The sequence below is a fragment of the Mirounga leonina genome, unplaced genomic scaffold, assembly GCF_011800145.1.
Source record: "Mirounga leonina isolate KUSES-001 unplaced genomic scaffold, KU_Mleo_1.0 Mir_201, whole genome shotgun sequence".
Taxonomy (NCBI): domain Eukaryota; kingdom Metazoa; phylum Chordata; class Mammalia; order Carnivora; family Phocidae; genus Mirounga; species Mirounga leonina.
Window position 1 is genome coordinate 21,111,423 of NW_023270504.1, and position 26,286 is coordinate 21,137,708.

General features: G+C 43.9%; 1 protein-coding gene across 2 annotated transcripts in view; it reads right to left on the reverse strand.

Annotated features, from left to right (window-relative positions):
- ETV6 (ETS variant transcription factor 6) overlaps nucleotides 1–26,286 on the reverse strand; it is a 146,477-nt gene that overhangs the window by 75,366 nt on the left and 44,825 nt on the right. The window contains exon 1 of one of the 2 annotated variants that reach the window (XM_035028208.1): nucleotides 17,095–19,603. The exons of the other annotated variant lie outside the window; for it this stretch is intronic. Coding sequence (XP_034884099.1) covers nucleotides 17,095–17,143 — 49 coding nt within the window. The 5' untranslated portion in view covers nucleotides 17,144–19,603. Of the gene's footprint in view, nucleotides 1–17,094; nucleotides 19,604–26,286 lie in introns of those variants that run through there. 2 annotated transcript variants of the gene reach the window in all.

A 26,286-nucleotide genomic window follows, 5' to 3' on the forward strand; every position in this document is an offset into this window, starting at 1 on the left:
ATACCTGCCCCCCACCCCCGCCACCCACTGCAACCTCCTAGGGGTCCATTATCAAAACACAGACCCAGAAATCAATGCCTCAATTCTAATCAACTGGGATACTGGAAAAAGAGGTTGTCCTCAAAAGTCCTCTGCAAATTCTCCCACATCAACTCAAATACCCCCATTATCTGCCCCTGAAGGAGGCCCCCAGATGGGTCCCTCCCAGAGTTGATAGGACTCCAAAGGTAATCCCTACGGATTACACCAAGAATCCCCTTAGAGAGCCTAGGGAAAACTAATTAAAATCACAATTCCAGATTTCAAGATATACTACAAAGCTATAGTAATCAAAACAGTATGGTACTGGCACAAAAATAGACACACATATCAATGGAACAGGATAGAGAGCCCAGAAATAAACCCACATATATATGGCCAATTAATCTATGACAAAGGAGGCAAGAATATACAATGGGGAAAAGATAGTGTTTTCAATAAATGGTGTTGGGAAAACTGGACAGCTACTACAAGCAAATGAATGAAACTGGACTATTTTCTAATACCATACACAAAAACAAACTTAAAATGCATTAAAGACCTAAATATGACATGTGAAACCATAAGAATCCTAGACGAGAACACAGGTACTATTTGACATCAGCCATAGCAACCTTTTTCTAGATCCATCTCCTCAGGCAAGGCAAACAAAAGCAAAAATAAACTACCGGGACTACAGCAAAATAAAAAAACTTTTGCACAGCAAAGGAAACCATCAACAAAACCAAAAGACAACCTACTAAATGGGGGTTGCAAAGGACATATCCGATAAGGGGTTAATACCCAAAATATATAAAGAACTCATATAATTCAACATCAAAAAAACAAACAATCCAATTGAAAAATGGGTGGAGGACCTAAATAGACATTTTCCCAAAGAAGACATACAAACGGCCAACAGATGCAAGAAAAGATGCTCAACATCACTCATCATCAGGAACTACAAATCAAAACCACAATGAGGTATCACCTTACACCTGTCAGGATGACTAAAATCAAGAAGACCAGAAATAACAAGTGTTGGTGAGGGTGTGGAGAAAAAGGAAGCCTCATGCCCTGTTGGTGGGAATATAAGTTGGTACCATTGCTGTGGAAAACCATAAGGCCATTCCTCAAGAAATTAAAAATAAAAGTACTGTATGACCCAACAGTTCCACTACTGGGTATTTATCCAGGGAAAATGAAAACACTAATATGAAAAAATATATGCACCCTTAGGTTTACTTCAGCATTATTTACAATAGCCAAGACGTGGAAACAAGCTAAATGTCCATCAAGAGACCAATGGATGAAGGAAATGCGGTGTATATACACACTGGAATATTACACAGCCATAAAAAGGATGAAATCGTGCCATTTGAAACAACATGGATGGACCTGGAGGGTATTATGCTAAGTGAAATAAGTCAGACTGAGAAAGACAAATACTCTATGATTCCTCTCATAAATGAAATCTCAAAAAATGAATAAACAAAAAGCAGCATCAGAACTATAAATACAGAGAACAAACTGATGGTTGCCAGAGGGGAGGGGGTGGGGGGGGTGGGCAAAATGGGTGAAGAGGAGTGGGGACACAGGCCTCCAGTTATGGAATGAGTAAGTCACATGAATAAAAAGCAGAGCACAAAGAATATAGTCAGTGATACTGTAATAGTGATGTAATGGGACAGATGGTAGCTATATTTGTGGTAAACACAGCATAATGCATAAACCTGTCAAATCACTAACTTATACACTTGAAACTAATGTAACATTGTGTGTCAACTGTATTCAAATAAAAAGAAAAAAAATAATGGGAAAACTTCCCAAATTCTGGTAGATACCAGTGCTTTGCTTTCTACTTTAAACCCCACTGTCCTAGGACACCACATCCCTCAAAGTGAAAAAGAAGTTTCCATAGCGGGGGTACCTAACCAAATTCAGAGAGAATTTCTATCTCAACCGGTACAAATGACTCTGGGACCTTCCCTGAAAAACATCTCTTTTTTGCTATGTTATCCGGCTCCCGTTAATCTATTAGGTAGAGATCTCCTTTCTAAGTTAAAAGGGCTGGTATGTTTTGCTTCCTATGGAGATTTCACCTTAGAGTTCCCTGGCCAACCTGAACCTGATCTTTCATGTTCCTTACAGTCTGTCCTTGACATAGAAGAGGAAGAATCTCAACAGAAGTCCCCGATTTAATCAAGGTGCCCGGAAATCTGTGGGCTGCTTCTAATACTGACACTGGGAGAATAGAAAGTGCAGAGCGTATAACTAAACCTCTTCCCAAATTGCCTCAATAACCATTAAAGCTTGAGGGCATCCGAGGCCTCACAGCAATAGCAGAAGACCTAATCGGCCAGGGCCTAATCATTCCTTGTACCAGCCTCCGGAACGCGAGGCTCTTGCCAGTCCAGAAACCTAATGGACGGGGACGGCGATTTGTCCAGGGCTTGAGAGCTATTAACAAGATAGTTATTCCCAATTTCCCAGCTGCTCCAAACCCCAATGCCCTTTTGTCACAAGTGCCAGCAGACCTTGGTTCAGCCTTTTTCAGCATCCCTATAGATCCCAACAGTCAACATTTGCCTTTACTTGGAACCATCAACAATATGCCTGGACCATCTTGTCTCAAGGGTTCACTGAGGCCCCTTCTTACTTCTCCCCAGGACGTCAACAAGACTTAAGGACCATCCAATTCCCTGGGAAATTGACCCTTTTACAATACATAGACAATCTCTTGCTATGCTGTTACCTAAGAAAGCGTCCATGAAGAGTTCCATTTATTTGCTACAGCAGTTAGCTGAAAGGGGACATGAAGTCTCTAAGGAAAAATTACAATGATCTCTGTTCATTACCTAGGTCATGATCTAAGCGCTGAAGAAATCTAGCTATTTCCCAAAAGAATTAAGCTAATTCAAGAATTTTGTAGGCCCACAAACAAGCAACAGCTTCATGGATTTCCAGGCCTCGTGGTTATTACAGACTATGGGTTCTTCACTTTTCTCTATTAGCTTCTCCACTCAAGAACTTACTAAAACTTCAGTCCTTGAGCCCTTTCCTTGGGAGGATAAACCGGAGCAGGCCTTTCTAAGACTAAAACAAACGCTGCAAGAACCACCTGCCCTAGAACCACCTACCTATTCAAAGCCTTTCCCCTTATTTGTGCACCTCAGAGATACGGAGCCCTGGGAATGCTCATGCAAGGAACATGGTAATAAGCACAGGCCGACTACCTATTAGAGCATTCGACTTGGCTCAGTTGCTCATACCTGTCCCAGATGCCTTAGGTTACGGCTGCAGCTGCAAAGTTAGAAGCCCCAGCACCTTTAACCCTAGGAAATGACATTTATTTGCAAACCCCACTCGCTGTCCAAAGTCTTCTGACCTCTGAATTGACCCAACATTTCTCTGCAAGCAGACTAACCTCCTAGGAGATCCTTCTGCTTTCACCACTTAATCTCCACCTTAAATGCAACAACATTCTTCATCCTCCTATGTTACTACCTCTACTTGACAAAGGCGAGCCTGATGATTTCGAGGTAATAATGTCCCATTTGGGGACACCATGTCCTGATTGACAAGACATCCCTTTGACTAATCCTGATCTAATTTTGCTTCTTGATGGTTCGTACTGTAAAAATGAGAAAGGGATTTTCCAGGCAGGTTATGCTATTACTACCCAGCATGAACTACTTGAAAGGGGTAAGCTCCCATAAGCTTCATCAGTCCAAAAGCAGAGCTCCGTGCCCTACCAGAGCACGTCAATTACGAGAAGGACAGACTGTCAATGGTCACACTGTATGCCTTTGGGGTTGTCCATGATTTGGGGATGTTATGGAAACAAAGGGGCTGTCCTTACATCCAGTGGGACTCCAATAAAAAATGGACGGCAAGTAAACGACCTTCTTACTGCTATTGTCTTACCCACTCAAACTGCTGTCATCAAAATTAAGGCTCATACTAAAAAGACTGAACCTGAGTATCAGGAAAATGCTCTCGCTGACTTGTATGCAAAGGCAGCAGCAATAGAATCTGGAAGATTGTGGCACATGCCGGGGAAGTCTACTCTGCTGCCGCAAAGAATGACCCTTTGTTGCCAGACTCCTGCCATCCTGATGTTCTTGCAACATGGCAAGTCTGCTCCTGAATCAGAGAAATCACGATGGATGAGCAATGGTTGTAGACTGAATGAATAGTCGGGGCTATGGGAAACCCGAGATGGCCACTTGGTTCTTCCCAGCACCCTGGCAAACCCCATTTTTCTTTTTTTTGCATTCTCTCACCCACCATGGAGCAATTAAGATGACTCAAATTACAAATAAACATTCGTGGGGAGACTTCTAAAAATGTGAAAACAGCTTACCACCAGTACCCGACCTGTCAGGTCCATAATCCTGGGAAAACTATTTTTGTTTCCAGGTTCCAAACCTCCTCCCTCTGGACCCTTTGAGTATCTGCAGCAGGACTGGATTCAACTACCACTTACTATGGGTTATCAATATGTCCTTGTTATTGTATGTGTGTTTTCCAGGTGGGCTGAGCCTTCCCCTGCTGTGAGGGTGACGCCCTCAGAGTGGCAAAGAAATTGTTAGAAAATGTGTTTCCCACTTGGGGTATACCTTCCACAGTTCACCCGCTTCACTGGGTGAAATCAATCATGAAAACCTTACAAACTTCTTGGAATTATCACTGTCCCTATCACTCTCAATTATCAGACAAGATCGAGAGAGCTAATGTGGTCCTCAAACTTAAAATCTACAAATTTGCTAAAACCACTGGACTCCACATGAAACAGTCATGGGTATCCCAGTGTTTATTGGTATACAACCTTCTGCTTGTTGTCCCTTTTTGTGTCATGCTAGTATAACTAGTTACTGTGTCTTGAATGTCTCATGCTAAAGCTTATCATCAACAGGTTAAAGCTTTCCTGGATCCCAATTCAAAGGATCCTGATGGTCACAGTCTAGATGGAGCCTGGCAACTAGATATTCTGGAAACATCATCGGCGGAAGAGAATTGTTGAACCCCATTAGAAGGAACCTTACCAAGTACTCCTGACCACTGACACTGCCAAGGTACAAGAAGGCACTGAGTCTAGGGTCCACATGTCACAGCTAATGAAGGGTCCACCTGACATCTGGTCCTGCACAGACTGGAGCCCTCCGAAGTAGCTCACATCAAGGGAGACTGCTTCCACCTGACACCGATCAAGACTTCACATTTTAACTAAACATGAAACTCCTTCTTCTCTTCTTTCCTTTATTCTGGCATTGGCTTAGAAAGATAAGGCCATCATCTGTATTTCCCAGTACATAGATAAGGGGAGTAACTTTTCAGACTTCTGGGTTTGTCATCAAAGATTCCAATCTATCTGTAATACTAGAGACCCCCAGTCTTCCCTGTGAACTTGTATTCCCAATGTCACCACCAGCTATAACCGACCCCCCCCCCCGCCTTAAGAGTCTCTTACCGAATTTAGCTCTTAAGGCCAGAAGTCCAGTGCCTTTTACCTTTCTCCAGTTAATCTGTAGTTACCCAATTAGACATAAATATCTACATAAATCTCATATTTGTACCCCCACTTTCTCATGATTCTCTAAATCAGACCTGCCCCCAATCATGAAAAGATCTCATCAGCAGCATCCATCTTTGTAAGACACTGAGAATAACTCTTTATTTCAGGCTAGGAAATTTATTTCCCGAATGTATGGAAAACCTAACTGACCCCTGGCTTGAATGGGTAAATGCAACAATCTCTATAAGTGAATCCATAAACAGTACCACCTTAACGGGAACAGTTTGGGCCCCAATAGGGTTTGACCCTGTCTGTGGTGGTTATCCTTCCCCTTGGGCCTACAAATACCTAGATGGTGCATAAGTGGGCAATGCGTCTTGGGGTTATCTAACTGTTCACACATGAACTAAGATATCTCATTGGTCAACTCCCCTGAATTTACATCGTCGAGTTAGAAAGGACCTTTAGGAGGCTTTCAAGATTCAGAGTCTGGCTTCCTTTGGCAGGTCCCTACTTCTCTGGCTAGGAGTAAATGTAAATGAGAAGATGACCAGGAACCTTTGCTTAACTCTTGAAGATATTTCAGAGTCCACTGCTAAGACAGTAGCTGCCCCTGCCCTCCCAGATCCTTAGACTCTCTAGCCGAAGTTGTTCTTGATAATAAGATAGCCCTTGATTATTTTTTAGTGGAGCAAGGAGGTGTCTGTGCTGTGGCCAACGCCACCTCCTATACCTAAATTAATACTTCTGGGGAAGTTGAAACTCAGTGACATAAGACCACTGAGCAAGCCACATGGCTCTAAGAGGTAACTCCTTCAACAAGGTCTTTCTTTGACCTACTTGATTTTGATCGGTTTGGATCTCAGTGACCATGGCTCGGAAGTGCGCTCCAAACACCACGAAGTATCCAGCTTATAATAATCATTGTGGTCTGTATTCTCTCAAAAGCTTTAAATGCATGTTTGCAGCCGCTAACCCACCAAGCAAATGATTTCTGACTGGAATGTCAAAGCAATGAAGAGAATGACCGACTAGAAGAACCTGAACCTGAACCTGTGACCTGTGGATATCACAGAGATTCAACAAAAAGCATCCTGACTGTGAAGATCACACAGGGGACCAGTAAAAGCTGCAAGAACTACAGAGAGGTAGCTAGAGGGGCTCTAATGCCCTAAATTCTGATCACATCTCTTAGGCTGAGAGTCTGATCAAAAGGGAGAAAACATTTTTTTAAAAAAGGAACAACAGGGCCCCAATGGAGTCATGTGTCCCCTTGACAGCAAACCAGGACTTAAACGCAGTTTCTGTCTCTCCCAGGACTGTGACTTTTAACCAGTCCATCTGGAACTACCTGGTTAGCACCAGTGAGGTCATCTGCTTGATAGATTCCCCAGCCTTCCCCCAAAGGAAGGTAACCTTGCTGAAACAGCCCACTCTGTTAGAAACTTCCTTTTTCTGCCCCCTTCTGGCTATAAAAGCCTGCCATTTGGTACAGCTCCTTCGAGCTCCTTTTTATCCGTTAGATGGGATGCTGTCCAACTCATGAATCACTGAATAAAGCCAATTTAATCTTTAAATTTACTCAGATGAATTTTTTAACAGGTGCTATAGACTCGTTAGTTGTTCTTCATTGTTAAGTTTTTTATTTCGCAGGTGTATTTCTTTGCATTATTGTTGTTGTTGCAATCATGTGCCTGAGGCCCTATCCACTAACCATACAGCCTCTCCTTAAATGGAGTGGCAGATTTCTCCAGCCTTTCCTAAATCCAAGGAACAACATGCAATTCTGGATAGGCATATTACAAGATGAAATCTTTTCAAGGTCATGTTCAGTAGGACCTTTGTTTAAAGGAATTTGGGCTGGAATTCATAGTTCTCAGCTCTGACTTGAAGAAAGAAAAAAAGAGGGAGCAATGAAGGAGAGAGGGAGGGAGAAGGGAGGGAGTCACAGTCATACCACATACCACTTAGCCACCAAGGACAGAGTTTCTGTGCTGTTTCATTAGAACATGAAACCTTTTCTGTTGACTATGAGTCCACTGTGAGCTGAAAAGAAGTTAGTTCACTTCCTTAGCATCTGGGATCCCATAATTCTGAGTCATGGCCACATTAACTGCTATGGAGAAAGCAAGAGCTTTGGCAGCGAAGCCAAGCCCACCGTTCACAGTGCCTGGCACTATCCAGCAGGGAAGCAGGTTTCCCTCAAAAGCAGGAGAGCAAGACTGGGTGTCCTCAGGGGTGGGCTCAAAGATGAAGGGAGGGAAGGGGACCTTCTTTTCAGTGCTTGTAACTTTCTTTGTAGAACTCAATTCTCCTCAGTTGGGAAGGATGAAAAATTCTGATTTCATGCACCACACTGAAAACAATGAATCCCACCACCCTGGTAGGGCAGGTTGGCTGTGGCTGTGGGCTCCGGTGAGAGAGCGCTGCCTGGCTGAGTGGCCACTCGGCAAAGGGAAGACGTTCACAGCAGTGAACTGAGTGTGTGGTTTCAGAGCCCAGTCCCCATGGGCTCCCAGCCGGGCTTCCTGGGGCCCCCTGAATGTCAGGGAGCCCCAGTGCTTGCTTGCTTGCTCGCTCGGATGGCAGGAAATCACTAAGCTATGAGGATAAGGACCAGTCGGGGTCCCCGTGCACCTTTAGGGCAGACTTCTCTTTCCCTTGTGGGAGAGAAGCAGATTCCAAACTGCATGCAAACACAGTACAGTCTCCAGCAAGGAAGAAATGAAACCCTTTAAATCTTCAGTCCTTCACGTTGTACCCTCCCCTGCTGCTTTTAAGCTCACAGAAGCCTTTTGTTATAGTCCCAGGAATGTGTACTTAATAGAGAAAGTGTGGTTTTGCAGTTGCTGTGAGAGAATACGGAGTGTGGGGGGGAAGAGATCTGCCTCCCAGAAGATTCCCTCCTGATGATGGGGAAATTCACCCGAAGACTGTATACCCCCAAAGCTCTCCCGAAAGCGCCAGAATGACAGACAGGAAATAATCTCAGACAATGATTACATGTATTTGAGTGAGTGAGTTAACAATGAGAGGAGGGGGTTCCAGGAGCTTTGCTGCATTGGCTGCTGTGACCAGAGTTGGGGGATAGCTGAGAATTATACCCACTGTCATTCCCTGAGGGGACCTGTGATCTAGTATAACAGCATGAGGCCAAAATACTGCAAGGAATTAGAGGTGGAAGGGACCTCAGAGCTGATCTTCACCAGCTTTCTGGTGGTAACACAAGACTAGTGCCAGATTCACACAGCCCACTTCTCCAAAAAGGGGAAAATCTATGAACGTGAATAAGGAAATAATAAAAAGTATTCTGAACAAGCGGAGAAAGCTTCCTTATAAACCAATACCTCATTACAAAATATTTTACTTTATAGGTTTTTTTTAAAAATAAATTTTAGGTCGAGTAACGCCAGGGCTAAAAATTCGTTGGCAATAGGATATTTTTGCTGCCACATGCATATGATTTCAAAGCAATGCTTTTATTTTTTTTTTTAAGATTTTATTTATTTATTCATGAGAGACAGAGAGAGAGAGAGAGGCAGAGGGAGAAGCAGGCTCCCAAGGAGCAGGGAGCCCGATGCGGGACTCGATCCCAGGACCCCAGGATCATGACCTGAGCCGAAGGCAGACGCTCAACCATCTGAGCCACCTAGGCGCCCCCAAAGCAATGCTTTTAGACAGGGTTAGCCTTGTGCAAAATTCTCAAGTAGGCAAATTTCATCTCAGCACTCCAGCTCTTTGTGTGCTTCCCTTTGATGATGGCACAAGTATCACGGAACAGTAAGAGAGCAGAGGCTTTGGATTCGGCAGCCCTGGTGTAAATCCCAGTCCTGTCCCTGACTAGCATATGACCTGGGTGGGACACTTCGTCTCCTTTCTTCACTTCCTCATCTGTAAAAGGCAGATCTCAACTCCCAGGGACTGTGAAAATTATACATGTGAAAGTGCCGGGTCTTCAGCAAGCACTCTGAAATGTTGCCCTTCTTTTTTTTTTTTTCCACCCAGAAACCTGTGCCTAGTGATCTACACATCCCTGTTTCCTCTCGATACCCCCACCACCACTGCGGTGCCGTTAAATCACATTTCTAGGAAGAGATACAAAAATGACTAATGCTTAAGTGCAATGACACTCAGAGCTTAATGAGCCATCTCCCTGGACCATGGGCATTTTTTTTTTTTTTTTAACAAAAATCCATAAAGGAATAAGCTGCTAAGGGTAGAAATCCAAGCACCAAAGGAAGGCCTGGATGTATTCTGAAGGCAGCAAGTCTTTTCTGAAAACTCTGAAGCCAGACAGATAAGCAGAGAACTCCAGTGGTGAGGTCACCGTGGAATGTTCCAAAAGACACTGCTTCTTGGAATGATCATCAGTCTCTGCTAAACCACCTTTCCTTTTCCTACTGATGGCACACTTCATATTTGTTGAAACAGAGGATTTCTCATTTTTAGTTAGATTCTAAATGAGTCCCGTAATCTAGATACAGCAGGAGCATGAAGGAAAAGCAGAAAGACTGGCTGAGGTTGAGCTCCTCTTATAAACAATGCCTGGGCAACGATCAGAACTGGAGAAGAAAAAAATATAGGGTAGCAATTATTTGTTGTCTCACAGCAATGGATGTTTTAATAAATGTCACGCATCTAAGAGTTTAAAGAACTTTCTGACAATTGGTGTTGTTGAAAGGTGGCAAGATGGCCTGAGAGACAGTGAGGTCACATCCACAGAAGTGTCTGGGGCAGAGGGGTATGGCTGTCACTCAGCGACGCCCAGGGAGAATGTTCACACCGGGCGGGGGTAGACTAGATGACCTGGAATGTCCATCTAACTGCAGAAGTCCTACTACCCATCTATGAAAGCAGCATCAAAGGAAAGAGAAAATAATAGATTTTAAATCTTCTAGAAGGTGTAGGTCATTATTAAAGATGGATTTCCAGCTTTCCAGGTGAATCCTAATCAGAAAGAGAAAGGAGCATCCAATGTGTGGATCTTTCTAATGGTGACAGTCATGTATGTTTTAGGTTGGATCCTGCCAACTAGAATCTCAAGACAAAACAGGTATCTTTGTTTTAGTGTGGCTTGTCTCATACTAATTCATACTTACACTTTCCCTCTGTGACATTCAGAGACTGTGGATTGTGGCACACAGATGCTTGGTTCTGAGCTGTACAGTCCTGATAAAGATGTGGCTCCTTTACCCGTGTAGCCTTCATTCCTAAGTACCCTCTTTCTAGGTCTTCAACAACACCTTGTATTACTGGTCTGCTGTGCGCTTTCTGAAGTAAAGCAGTGTTTTCTTCATGGGTTTATGGGTAAGGGTTTTCCACTTGAAACAAGTTAATTCCTATTTTACTTATTTTCATTCCTCCCCTCTTACATCTTCTTTTCTCCTTTTTCCTTCACATCTCTTCAATATCTTTTCTGTTCATTTGGTGTCTTTCCTTCTCATTTTACTGTACTGTTTTCTTCCTTCATAATCTCTCCTTCCTCCTTGCTGACCCGTTACACATCCTGTTATCCCTTTACCTACAGCCTCTCATTCACCCACTTCCTGTCATTTTAAAATAGATCATCTCACTATCAATGATTCCCAGAAGACACATTTCTCTACTCATCCTTCCTCTTCCAAGCACTCCTTAATTTTTTGTGGGTACCCTGCTCTTTTGGGTTCCCTGACCCAACTCCAACCTGTGCGTTGGTGGGGTGGGGTGGGGGAGGCGCTTCTTACACAACACGAAGCAATTCTCCAGACACCAGCAGGGTGACTGAGAATTCAACTCAATCCTGGCACTGTTTATCCAAAGATAGCACCAGCCTCCACAGGTTGAGGGCTCAGTCCCTACAAGACTGTCCCCTAACCTCACTTCCAGACGCGAGTCACCAGCTTACGTTGTTACCTGTGCTTCTGACTAACTGGCTACAAATCACAGGTTCCCACAACGCCCTCCTTCCTTGGTTTGACCAATTTGCTAGAGTGGGTCACAGAACTCCAGAAAACATTTTACTTACTAGATCACTGGTTTATTATAAAAGGACATAACTCAGGAACAGCCAAGTTGGCAGAGAGGCACAGGACACAGTATGGGGAAGGGGTGCGGAGCTCCCATGGCCTCTCCAGGAGCACCCCTCTCCCAGCACCTCCTGTGTTCACCAACCCGGAAGCTCTCTGAACCCTCTTCTTCTAGGTTTTTAGGGAGGCTTTATTACACAGGCATGGTTGATTAAATCATTGGCCACTGGCGATTGACCTCACCAGGGTCGGGGGAAGAACTAAAAGTTCCAATCCTCTAATCGCATGGCTGGCTCCACTGGCAACCAGCTCCCATCCTTCTGTGCTTCCTGAAGTCACCTCATTCACTGAACAAAAGAAACCTTCATCACTCTCATCATTTACGAAATTCCAAGGGTTTCAGTTCTATGCCAGAAATGGGGACAAAGACCAAATATATATTTCTTATTATAAATCACAACATCACACCTACTCTCTTCTATGATTTTCTCTTAGTACCTTACTGCCTGCTATTATCTTCTTCAGTGTAGCTTTCTGGTACTTTGTCAGGTCCTTTTTTCTTCTCATGGTATCCTATGGGGGAAATGGGGGTGGAGGGTGTATGATGGCAACTGTGGAGAAAAATATAAAATTCGTGTTAAAGCTGCAGCTACTCATATGGCAACAGTGGTTTGTGGGGCCCAATTCCGTTCCCCTTGCACCTGTCACATAGATGAGATTTTGGACCACACTATGTACACCACCCTTGTTATCGAATGTTTGAGAACAATTAAGTTTGCTGCCAAAAAGTGATTTATACTGAAAATTCCAGGAATGCCTTATAGGTATTCTTTTTCAAGCGAACTTTATGTTTCTCTTTCTTGATCCTCTCGAATTTATGGGTGGGTATATCACTGATGATAACTGGGGAACTCATTGATAGTGAGATGATCTATTTTAAAATGACAGGATATGGGGAGTAACTGGGATAATTGGCTGCAGGGTACGAAAGGGAAAAATATATGCTCTTATTACTTTAGAAGAATGTGCTAAGGTACCAAAAAATGTAGGTCAAATAACTGGCTTCTCAAGTTCAAGAAGTAATTCCTATTTTTGCAAAACTTCCTGGGGCAAGAGAAAAGGTGATTTGATACCACCTCCCATTATTTTTTCTAAAAGGGAAATAAAATCTGTCAGTCCAATAAAACATCCATTGCTCTAGCAACAAGGATCCCTCTAGACAGGTGCATCCTGTTTCATTGGGAAGGCAGTTAGTTTACATAGGTACACTTACGTAAAGATACCCCTTTCTGAAATACGATATGTTCCTGCCTGACGGTGAGTAAAACCCAATGTGGGTTATTTGGTTAGTCTTTACATATTATTTTATTATGTGACTATCCTTTTCCTTCTCATCCACCTTCCAACAGGACCTTTTATTTGAAAGGTTTTTCATTTCTGAGGTTTGAAGGTATAGCTGTCAAGCTCCTAGCCTGGAGCTTCTCCTGCTCCTGCCCAAGGAGCCCTGCAAACGTAGAGGCCCCACCCTGAGCCACTGTTTCCTAACCGGAAGCCCAACCATGCACATGTTCATTGAAAGCCCATGCAAATCTGTCTCTACTTTCCTTCACTCTACCCATTTTCTCCACTACAACACATTTCTGCACGTGCTTACTAAAAAGTGATGTTTGAAATAAGCTATCAAAATCCACCTACTCTCTAGTGTGTATTTATTTTCTTTGAAATCCTTTCAGATCTAAGCTAAGTAGATGCCTGCTTCTACTACAATGTCTAACTGCAAGTTATTTCTACTGAGCTGTAAAAGGCAATACAATGACCTCAACTACGTCAGTCACGTGTGAACCACACTGCCTATTTGTGGATAACATCAGAGCCTAAACTAACCTGGCAATCCCAAATTAGTGGGCTTCAGAATCTGTCTGCCTCATTAAAACCCAGAATGAATTCTAGAAACTTAAGACCATTTGCCAATGGGACAATTCTGCTCACTGACTTGACTGGTGGGGTACCATCAGGTGATTTTTATACACCAGTGCTTTCCTTTAAGAAATGTTCAGTGTGTTCAGCAACATCAGGTCATGAGTTAAGGCTGATTCTCAGGCTCAAAGGGTGAGCTCACAGGGTTGAGCTCCTCAGCTTCTCTGGTGCTGGCTGGCTACAGGCAGGATGAACACCATGTATGTGTGTTAAGTTAGAGTCCTGAGACTTGTTAATTCATCCCTGCATTGAAGGTGTAACTCTCTGGCCAATTCTTTAAAATAACAAATGTATTACGACTCATGTGAAAATGTATTAAAGCTTAAAAGTTCCTTGAGGACAGAAGCCTCCTCTTTCATGTTTTATTGTCTGTTTTCTATAGCATTTAGCATATTGCCAAGCATGAGAACCTTTTTTACATGAAAACCTGAGATAACTGCTTCATTATCAACTTACGTGGCATGGGACAAAGGTGTGTCGGGCTATCCACCACCTTTTTCTGCTGCCTGCTTCCTCCATAGTCTCCAACTATCAGTGGCTAATGGATAAGTTTCTTCATCAATCTTCATGCAGTATTAGGTTTTCAGCACAGCTGGAATACTACCAAGTTCTTACCTTTTAACCTCTGACCATCTTGCAAGTCTACCTTAGCCTGGAGTGTAGATATTGAAACTCCTCTGTTACTGGACTTTTGGGACCCAGAACAACACCACTCGATTGGTCCTTACTTTATATCTTTCACTTACTTGATTTCAAAGATTATTGCTCAACTTGACGTTTTGATTACGCTGTTCTACTGAGGGGCTACCATGATTTGTCATGTCCCGAAAGATCAAATTCAGCGAACAAGTATGACGATTTTAATTTGTGGTGCCATTTAATGCTTACTGCTCGATGAGGTCGAGATGATGTGCCTGATTTACAAAAGAAGAACCAAGATGCCGGGAGGTCCAAGGTGGCATGGGTAACAGTCATGGCTGCTCACTGCTCTTAGGATAAAGGCCCCAATCCCTAACATGATGGTGCCTCCCTCTACCTCGCCATCTTTAGCCCTTGCAGTTCTGTAATGTGCCACTCTGGTTTTCCACAGCAAATCCACCAAATGTCAGTTGGCTGACCTTTCCATTCTTTGAAGACCAAATCCTCTAGTCTCAGGGCTTTCACCTGTTTTCCCCATCCCAGAGACAATCCTACCTCTTCTTTCCCCAATTAACTCCTACTAAGCTTTTAAGTCTCCTCTTAAATGTATACCATAGCCTAGACCAAGTTCCTGTGCTTTATGCTTTCAAAACAGCCTGCAGAGCTGCATCAATGCACTCATCCTCGAGTGTAACTATATAAATGAGTCATGTCTGTGTCTAACCCAGCTCCTGTCCCAGGTGCCACCAAACCGCAGCAGAGGAATGAAAAAGGTACAAACCCATAAGGAGGGAGAATGGGAGAAGAAACAATGGCAGCTGAGAGAGGTACATGAAATGTTCGAGGATGGGAAGCAGATGGGCAGTTCATATCTGATTTGGTAGAATCGGACAGCTGAACCCTACCTGCCTGCAGGGGAAGACACCCAAAAACAAACAAGCCGGTTTTCCTGACAGAATCTCAAAAAACCTCGGAAACAAGAGGCTCCAAGCTCCTCGGAAGGCAGGAGGAGAGCAGGAGAGGCTACCAATGAAAGGATCTGTGGCATGACCCAGCTCAGCGGCTGTAACTCCTGGTAGATGACAGAACACTGGCTTGCCTGAATCAGGTTGAGTTAGAGAGCACCAGGCCCCGCAGAGATCAAGGAGTAGGAGAACACAGGGGAATTCGGTGGAAATCTGCGTAATGAATGATAAAAGCTCAAGTCCCTTCCCAGCTTGGCTCCTTATAAGCAGGAGAACACAGAATTTCTTCTGGGGCAAACTCACTTTCCCAAAAGACTTTTGGAGTCTCCCATGAGATAGCCAAATTACCTAGCTGGACCACCACAGTCAGACTCATCAGGCATCAAAGCCCCACCTGTGCACACAGGACTGCCAACTGCCTTTTTGAATAAACACCTAAGAGCGGCCGTTCAATTTTTTAAAAATCACAAGTCGAGTGGTGAGAAGTGCTATGAAGGAAAACAGTGCAAGGTAAAGGGGAAGGGGAATGAGGGCGGGTGCCATTTTGGAAAGAGCTATCAGGGAAGCTTCTCTAGGGAGGTGATATTTGAGCAGAGACCAGCATAAGGTGAGAAACTGTGCTATGGGAATATCTGGGCGCGGGGGGGGGGGGGGCGGTGCGGCGCAGTCTTAATAGGCAGAAAGATAGCAAGTGCAGAGGACTGAGGCAGAAGCGAAGTTAGAGAGTTCTAAGAATAGCAAGATGACCGGTGTGGCTAAAGAGGAATGAACAGAACAAAAGGTAATACAGAATGAGGTTAGAGAGGTTTCCAGAGTCTGGATCATACAGGACCTGGTGGTTCATACTGAGAACTCAGAATATTTCTAAATGTGACTGGAAGCCACTGAAGGTTTTACAGCAGTGAAATGACACAATGATTTCTGTTTCACGGCAGACTACTGTCCTTGTTGTGTGGGAAATGGACTGAATGCTGCTGTTAATTCCTGGTAAGCCTCAATCTCCCCTAGTACGTCGTAAGCAACATGAAGGTGGGGCATATCCACCTTGGTCAATGACAGATACTTAGCACCTCACAGTACATATAGTAGTCATGCAATGAATTATCTGCTGGAAGAATGAATAGAATAGCAAAAGTAGAACTAGATACTAGTTATAAGATTCCAAAGCCCCTGGTCCTTCTAGTACACTAACCAGACTTCCAAAAAAGATAAGGAAACCTAGCAGAGAGTCCTGCAGTAATTTAATACAATTTTGATGAGGATCATGATGTTCTCCTGCTACTACTGGTAATATCATCTTGGTTCAGTCTGTAGGTATTACAACATCACTGTGATCTATTCTAAAGGAAGAACGGATTAAAAATGGTGCTAATTAGTGTTTATAACGACAGTCTCTCTCTGTTCATAACACATTCCAGTTAGTCCCGTTCTGTAATATAACATCAAATATAACATCAAAAGTAAGTCATATTGCAAAACACCTAAAGAGCCCCTATTCTTCTTCTGAGTGTCCCAAACTGAATCACTAGTTTGCATTTCCATATTTAAAGCTTCTTCCAAGGCATTTTTACAAAGATATCTTCCTTAGCTTTTGTACATATATTACAGGCAGCATCATTCATTATTGGTAATTCATCATTTTGAAGATCAATACCCAATTCATGAGGATGGCTTATCCTTACAACTAACTGCAAAAATTTGCAACTTTTACACATTCTAGAAACAAAATAAATTTAAAAACCTGCTCCCTTTTGACTTGTAGGAGTCATTCATTCAACAAACATGTATTGAGACTACATGCCAAAAAATTACAAAATACTGTGGATACGAAGATGAACAACGGTCTGTGTCTTCTAGGAGTCTAGGAGGCAGGCTTCTTATCAGCCAACAAACTTCTTTCTGGCTAACTGTAATTTCTTTCATGCTTCCCTAATTTGCAATGTGGACCAAGAAGAGAACCATAATACCCCACCTGAAAGTACGCTCAGTTCACTGGTTTCCTCTGAGACTGGAATGATCATTTCCTACAAAGAAAGCAAGAAAGAACACCAGCTTGTGGCAGAAGTTTGGGAAGGTGAGACTGGGAGAAACTTCCACTGAATCTAGTGTACTTTAGAGATGAAGGCCACATTAGCAGCTAAACCAGGAAAACAACACCTATTAGGAAACTTGGAGAAGACATGGACTTGAGTTGGGGCAAATCCAATGATTAAGAGGCATCTTTCAAGTAAATGTCCACTGATACGAAAACAAAAAGAAGAGAGGGGTCAGTTATTTTCATTGTACAAGGCCAGGATGAGTAATAATGGGTCTACCGGTCACCAGGGAGAAGTCAGGCTAATTAGAAGACCAAACTTGAGTTTGGGCTATGAGAGATGCAAAGGGAACCTACAGAATTCCCAACATTGGAGATACTCAAAGCTAAGTTAACCCCAAGAGATGATTGAAGAATAATCACCTTTGCTTCAATGCTAGCAAACAACAAAACAATCCACTAGAGGTCCAGAGTAGGTCAAATGAACATAAAGCTTACTGGATAATTTTGTGCCATGGCTCAAGATTGGTCATCCTGTGGTATATACACTCCAGACGATTTACCCTTGGTGTTAAGCAAACCACATTACGTAACATAGGCAACTGTGTCTGCCAGTGACAAGGATTAATTAAAATTCTCAGTCCCTAAGTGATAGCTGAAAACAGACGTTTGTAGTACTCATAAACATGTAACACTGAAGAGTAACACAACTATGTTTTAAAGTGATATAGAAAGAATCAAATCCAGAACCTTGAGACACCTTCCAGACTCCTCTTTATGGTTCCAGACAGAATGTCCCTGCAGGTACCAGTCTCATTAGAAACCTAAGCAGTCCACTGAACCATGAGGGCTGATCTTCTAGAAGAACTTGCTGGTCACAGATGTAGCTTTTACCTTCTGGAAAATGCTGCCCAAGCGAGACTCTTGAGGCTTCTGGACACTTGGGAGTTTCTTACCCTCCTAGACTCTGAGAAAGTAGGGAAGGACCATCCCATCCTTCTCAGCAGCTGAGGTTTGGAGGTTTAAGTGGTTCATGTTATCAGCCCCCTGCAGTGTCCTAACCAACAGGAAGTTTCCCCAGAGTTTCCATCACAGGAAATTTCCTGTGAGGAAGCCCTGACTGCACAAACAAAGAGTTCCTTAGCTCCCCACAGAAACTGCACAGGCGGCTGAGGTGGTGTGGGCAGAAAGGGTGGGTGTGAATAGGGGTGGAAGGCAGCAGGGGGTTGAGGGGTGGACAGCATGAGAAGAGATGGAGGGGAACAAAGAAGTTATTTCACTTCCCTTGGCCTTGGATTTGTCAGAAAACTGCTTACTAACTGGCACATGTTGGGGTTCACCTCTTGGCAAGCAGCTTCACCCCAGGCCAGACTGAACTTGGAGAGAGAAGACCTAATGTGAGTTCAGGTTCTGCTGGTCGGCCTCCACCCCTAGCCTCTCTGAACTGACTTCCCCCTCTGTACAACATGCGGCACTGCGATGATTAAACAAGACAGATTAACATAGGCATGAACACTGGTAAACTGTGAGATTTCATACAAATAGAAGGTAGTACTAACTAGTTTAACCATAGCAATATTTTCACTCTAGCAAATGCCTGGTTGGTAGTAGATTATCTACAGAACAGTGAGGTCTCTCCCTGGGAGGACCATTCAATTTCCCAGTCTTTGTCAACACAATCTGAATTAAAGAGAGCACCAGCTGTGGAAATGGAGCATTCTGATTACCTGAATTTTTTGGCTATATCAAGATTCATTAAACAAGCTTTTATTTTTCCAACCCTAGAAACATCTTCAAAATGTAGGAAACTGGCTTAATTAAGCCATAACCATAGAGTTGCCTCTTGAACTAAATCAGGTATCTTAAAAAAAACATTTTTTTTTGCCTTTTTCTTCGAAAGACCAAGGTCAGAGCTTTAAAAAGAAAGGTCAGTTAAGAGGTCTATTTTGTTCTCTTCTAGTTAACTTATGTTTCTCTGCTCACATATTTGCCATTCTAATGTGGGAAGTCTCCTCAGAATAACGTAAAACAAAATCGAATGGGATGAGTCAGGACAACTTTACAATGAGTACAGCTCACTTTAATTTCACCCACATTTTTGCTTTTATCTATAAAACCATGATGTAATTGTACTGCTTCGGAGGGTAGACTATACACTTGGACAATGTCTGCCACAAAATACTCTTGCTTTTTAATTCTTTCTGGTAAGCACAGGATCACCTACTCTTGAAAAACATTTTAAAATCTGAGCCCCATTTTCAAGATGATTCTGGGGGCTCATGCTATCAAAGGTCAATACCAATGCCTTTTGATTCCAGGCCTATTGCGAAAACAGGCCTGTATTTCAAGCTTCCAGAATAGAAAAGAGGCAAACCAAAAAATAAACAAGAAAACCCCCCACCATTTCTGAAGGAATGGGAGCCGTGAAAATGGAAACTAAAAAATGTGACCACGGGGGCGCCTGGGTGGCTCAGACGGTTAAGCGTCTGCCTTCGGCTCAGGTCATGATCCCAGGGTCCTGGGATCGAGCCCCGCATCGGGCTCCCTGCTCCGCGGGAAGCCTGCTTCTCCCTCTCCCACTCCCCCTGCTTGTGTTCCCTCTCTCGCTGTGTCTCTCTCTGTCAAATAAATAAAATCTTTAAAAAAAAAAAAAAAAGTGACCATGGAGCATGTAGGCCAAGTGACAGGGGACCACACCACATACATACAGTCGGTAGTGCACACAGACACCTATTTTTAATAACAGAACATTCAAGCTGGCTGGTATATGGTATTTTACAACACAGTATCATGAATGTCTTTTAAGTCCCACGTTAAAAGGCTTCCCGGGACTCTTCCCCTAAAATCAAGTGGATTCAATTTCCCAAGCCTCTGTTAAGCGGATACCATGCGGCAGACAAGGCCACTATCCTCAAGGAGTCACCTTCTAGTGGGTGACGCAGACACACAAATAAGTATGACACAGTAACAAATGCATGTTTAGCAATCAGTCCTGCGTATGATGGGGGCTGCGCGTGTTAGGGCAGAGCGAGAGGGATGGACAGCGACACAGGCAGTGCAGAGAGGGTGACGTCCTCATGACCCAGAGAATGGCGTGGGTCACCCCTGCTGGAGATCCCCAAGGACTAATCCCTAATCAGGCACAAGCTGTGACTGATTCTGAAACTCAAACATAAGCCCTGCTCTTCAGAGAGGACTCTGTAAAGCGGTGAGCAGAGGCTGGAAGGAAGTAACGTGCACTTGGATGCAAAGTAAAAGCTCTAGAAAAAACTTCCTTAAATACAAATCACAGAAGTGGAGGGTGAAAGGCCCCTCAAAGCCTTTCCTCTCTGACTCTAGCCAGAGCCACACCTAAGTAATTTCCAGTTTGTAATGATGATAGACTCAAAGGAAAATGTATGTAAAACTCTCCGTGTCTGCTTTGGGTCAGGCACTTTTCTATATGTTATCTGATTTAATCTTCACACCAATCACGAGAGAGGGGACTTTTTTTTTACTCCCCAGGTTAGACAAAGAAGCTGAAATGCAGAGAGATAAAACAACTTGCCCTCTCTGCAGCCAGGGATTACACAGCTAGAAACTGCCTTGAAGGTCTGAGTCCTGACATCTCATCTGCCTACCACCGTGCCCCAGAAACTCCCCTGCGGACTGGGATCCGGCTCTGCCACGCAGCCAGGGAGAAGTCTGGCTAGGGGGCATTAATCAGGACTTCATTCCCGAACGGCACTGAAGAACAAGAATGCAGGGCTCTCCTGCTGGTTTTGATTGTGCTTATGAACTGGATTTATTAACCCAGTCTTTTGTGATAATTTAGTAATGTTTCTTTAATGTTTTCTGAGTCAAACAGAGGTAAGCCAAAGAGCCAAGGTTTCTCTTCCTCTCTCTTCCTTACGTCAGCGGGGATGGAAAAGAATCACCAGCTCCAAGGCCTGGACACCAGTAGCCACGAGTGGTCGGTCCTGAGGCGAATCAGGGCATTGCAGGCAGTCGGTGCGGCTCAAGAGGAGGTGGACACTTCACGCAAGCTTACCCGGGATGGGGGCACAGGAGGACACACATAGATAGGGCGACGGTGCTTGTTTTTAGGAATCCTAGGGAAGCACCTGGGCTGCCGTGAAGGATGGGTGGCCAGAAAGGAGACTGGGCGCCAGTGCCCTTGTTGTGCATCAGACGTTCGGTTCACTTGGAAAATTTTAACCTGTAGCAGCCCGTTCTCTCCTAGGCTCCATGGATAAAAATGCCTGTGGGTAGCTGTCTCCTCGTCTTCCTCTCCCCTCCCCCCGCGCCTTTGGTTAACTGCAGCTGTGGTCAAGGGCCTGCAGCCAGAAGTCCCACAATGCACTGCTCCACAGGAAGTTCCCAAGATCTCTTCCTGGACAGGAAATTTCCTGTGGTCCAACAGACATTCCTCCCAGCGTTTATCACTCACATACATTTGTTTTGGCAGATACTGGGTCTTGGGTAAGAACAACAAGAAACGGTTGGAGGGAAAGCTACCTCAGGGGGAAAAAAAAAAAAATGCAGTTTTTGTCAGGAGAAGAAAAAGTGTGACTGAACTGACTCCCATCACAAAGGAAAACACACGCTACCAGAGTGGACTTGAGAGATCCGAAATGTGTGAGAATGTAAATACCACTCACACATACAGCTATGTAACATTTTGATTTTAAGTGCAACTCAGAAGTGAAGCTATGCGGGCTTTTTGGGGGGGGGGGGCAACTTCAAAACATTCTGTCAGTTTTACTCCGTGAAATTTTGGTTCTTATCGGCATCATGGCCACAGTGTGATCTAGATTCTAAATTTTCCTGCAGTTTCCTTAGGCATGTGCCCTACTGTAACTTATTTCCTCACTGCACAGGCCTTTCAATGTCTGACACCAGCATACCCTTTCCTGAGTGGCTCGCAGGCCGATATTCCACATTTGTGTGGCTTCTCTGGGGTGGAGTCTGTACTTTTGGAGGCTACAGTAGGTGACAGGAGAAAAATGCGAGTACTCAGGCATTTTCCTTCCTACTGGCCTTTCTGACTCCTATCTTTTTTTTTTTTTTTAAAGATTTTATTTATTTATTTGAGAGAGAGAGAGAATGAGAGAGAACACATGAGAGGGGGGAGGGTCAGAGGGAGAAGCAGACTCCCTGCCGAGCAGGGAGCCCGATGCGGGACTCGATCCCGGGACTCCAGGATCATGACCTGAGCCGAAGGCAGTCGCCCAACCAACTGAGCCACCCAGGCGCCCCTCTGACTCCTATCTTATAATCTACCCTTCACACAGTTCCCAAAGTATTCTTTCTAACCACAAAGAGGAATACATCCTTTCCCTGCCTAAAACCCTTCAATGGCTGCCCACAGATTTGGGGGTGAAATCGAATTCTTCAGCTTAGCCATGGAGACCTATCTTTCCAGTTTTGTTTCCTATCAACTCCCCTTCACTCCAGCCACCAGCTGCTGGTTGTTTCTAGAACCAACCATGCATCTTCATAGCTCTTTGCCTTCTTCAGACTCTTCTTTACTTTTACTTTCCTTGGCGACCCAGCTATTTTTTTTTAAAGATTTTATTTATTTATTTGTGAGAGAGACAGAGAGACAGCATAAGCAGGGTTAGGGGCAGAGGGAGAGGGAGAATCAGACCCTCTGCTGAGCAGGGAGCCCGACGTGGGGCTCTATCAGCAGACCCTGAGATCATGACCTGAGCTGAAGGCAGATGGTTAACCAACTGAGCAAACCAGGTGCCCTCCCTTTTTAAAGATTTTATTTATTTGAGAAAGAGAGTCCCTCACGACCCAGCTTAAACGCTTTCTCCTTTCCTAAGTCAAATGCTTCTCCTCTGTGGGCCAATAACATGAAGTGTAACCCCAATCACCCTATATTCTAACATGCTGGTTAGTTTTCGGTCTTCCCCAAGAGAGGACAAGTTCCTTGAGGGCAAGAACTATTTTACTATCTTATTTGTCTTTGGAATCACAGTAGATAGTTGATAGGTATTTGTTAAAAAGCAAATCTTCTGAAACCTTTGTGTGGTAAAAATGATGGGACTGTTTCTAAATAAACAGATCACACAAAACATTCTAGCAACCTCATAATGTAGTCTTTAAGACCCACAGAGCTGAAATTCTTTCTTGTAAATTATGCCAACTTGGAATGTCCACTCTCTCCTATATGAGAGATCTGTATGAGCATCATAACATTAGTCCTACTGATTTTACATGGGTTTTAGCAGCAGTGAGTACTTGGCTGGCTGCCCTTATGACCCTATAACCTTTCCAGCTGGATTTGCTTAAGCCCCTTTCTGTAAGTCCAGCTCCACCCAGACTCCAGGCCCAATCCTCTCCTTTATCAAGAGGAAGCTTGGGACGAGTTGTTCAGGGAATCAGTAATGAGTCACCACGACTGCTGGCTTTAGTGGGCCTTGCTCGGTCACCCGGAAGAAAGTCTTTGCTGTTATAGGGTCCCTTATCAGGGTTTCCCACCCAGCTCTATCTTCCAGTCCTTCTCCATAACACAAGTCTTATGACTGAATTCCACTTTCTGTGGCTGGGTTTCTGCTCTCTGCTCCTTAAGCTCCCATTTCCAGAGTTCATGTGCGACACCTCCCACCCCCAACTACCAGCACCTTGCCTCCCTACCACACTCACCAAAAACTGGTGGTCCAGGCCTTCATTCCATTATCTGCTGCTGAAATGTCCCTAATTGCCCCCACTCTGTGGGCACAGCTGAGGTTTGGGAACTGTGCATTTCTTAAAGCGAAGATCCTCTCATTTCTCCGTTCCCAGTGGCTGGGCTAGTGCTAAGCACATCGTATGAATAAAAATACCTGTGCCTGCAAGAATGAATGGCCTCTCCAAAATAGAGCTTTATTTATGGCATGACTTGGACTTGTTAGGAACATCACAGCAGAGGACCCACACACTATTTCTAGGTTCTTACAGGAGAGAAAGCATCTTTCACCAAAGAAAGGACATCTAAATTCCTCTCTTCTTGAGAGATAAAGAGATATTGCAAGAAATTATCCCTCAGCGCTATTTGATTTCTTAAAACAAAAGAAAGAGAGGGCGCCTGGGTGGCTCAGATGGTTAAGCATCTGCCTTCGGCTCAGGTCATGATCCCAGGGTCCTGGGATTGAGTCCCGCATCGGGCTCCCTGCTCCTTGGGAGCCTGCTTCTCCCTCTGCCTCTCTCTCTCTCTCTCTGTCTGTCATGAATAAATAAAATCTTAAAAAAAAAAAAAAAAAGAAAGAAAGAGAAAAAGAAAGTTTGTAGAGAGGAGACCCATCAGGGCACAGCCTCAGAGCCTTGAAGCATGGACAAAATACAGGAGAGCGCTGGTTTCTGTGATAGGTGATGGAGAAGAATTAGTGCCACCTCTGAGACGGTCAGTGCTTTTAATGCCCGAAAACACTCTGGGAGGGTTGGACAGCTGTCTTCACTGTTTTATTCCTACGTCACTGGGCTGGGAATGAGAAGGTCTGGGCTCGAATCCTTCCTCTGCTATTTACTTGCTTGATGCCCCTGGACAAGTCCCTTCACTCCAGAGTCTCAGTTTCCTCACCTGTAGACTGTGGATACCACCACCCAGCCTGTGGGTGTTGGGAGGGCTAAAGGCAATGATAAATGTCACCGGGCTGGTGCCCAATGGGGCAAAGATGAATATGGCACCTAACAGGTGAATGCGAATCTTAGCCAAGGACCAGAAGATGATCGAGTGCAATGTGCTTTTCTCTTTTCCTTTCTGGTATGTAATAGTCTAGAACTCAATCTGTCCTCTCGTCTCGAATGTATCCTAACTCATCTTTTTCACATGAGTTTCATACACAATGGACTTTCCTTCTTTACAGGACAGACAGTACCTGGACTGGAGGCTGAGGTGTCTGCACTTTATCTGTGTGAAATGGAGTCTTTATTCCGAGGCAAAGGGAAAAATCTGAAGAATGTGGCTGAGGCCATTTGATCATCATCAGTTGAGGGAATGCACTTGCTGTGGGCCATGCAGATCAAATTCACCACGTTATTTTTCTAGGCTTTTTGAAGTTGAGCTAATAGATAAGGGTGGAAGCCTCTTTGTCTGTTAGCTCACATTTAGTGAGCCCGGACTAGGTGCCAGGCGCTATGCTAAGTGAATGGTTTTCAGGCTAGCGATCATTAATGCTCTGTATAACCTGCAAAGGTTCCTGATTCTAACTCAAGATGTTCACTTTGGCTCTATGAAGTCTCCATGTGGTGGCCTGATTTCCTTGGAGTCACTACCAAGGCCAGAACAGCTGGGGTTCCTTTGCTAACACGGCCCCAGTTCCAAGGACAGACAATTGGAAGCAGGATGTTTTGGGAGGAAGGTCCTGTGTTGGGGTGCTTGGGCCACCAGTGAGCGGACGGAGCTCCTACTCTTTGACTTTGGGTATTCTCCAATTCATCCATGTTTAAATTTACATTTTAAATATATTCTGCTTTAACTGCTCCTGCCTTATTTTTACAAATATTATACTCTGAGGTTCAACTCGGAGGAAGCAATCTTAGAAATTAAAAAAAAAAAGCATAGATGCAGCTCATATCCAACAAAACAATTAAAAACACACATACACACTGACTACTCAGACCACTGGCAAACAAGGAACCTTAAACACTGGAATGTTATGCAGATGATACAGTATTTCTGCTCTCTTCTAGAAGAGCACTGTGCACATTAAAGAAAAGTTGTTTGGGTCAGTTCAGTAGTCACAAAACACGGTAAGTTGTGTAAGACCATTTATTAAGCTTTGTGGATGGTTACAATGAAAGTAGAAGACATGATCCTTTTCTTTGAAGCATTTACTGCCAAATGGGAAAGGAAAAAAAAAAAAAACAATAAATGTATGCATCAATAGCAAATACCATTGATGTCTGCATGGAAAGATAACTAGACGCAATTTGTTTCTGGGAACCACCAAGCAAAATAATGGTTTTCTCCTGCCAAAATCCAGACTCCTAATGATACTGATGTCCGCAAATCTAGGAGGACTGTTTTATCTTATATAGCCACGCAAAATGGGTGATGGTAGAGCACAAAATTAAAATGACCTAAAGGGATTAAACACTTAGAGGCAATGAAACCCACAGGTATGAGAATCAGGTGCCCGGAGTAGAGCTGACCTCTCTGCT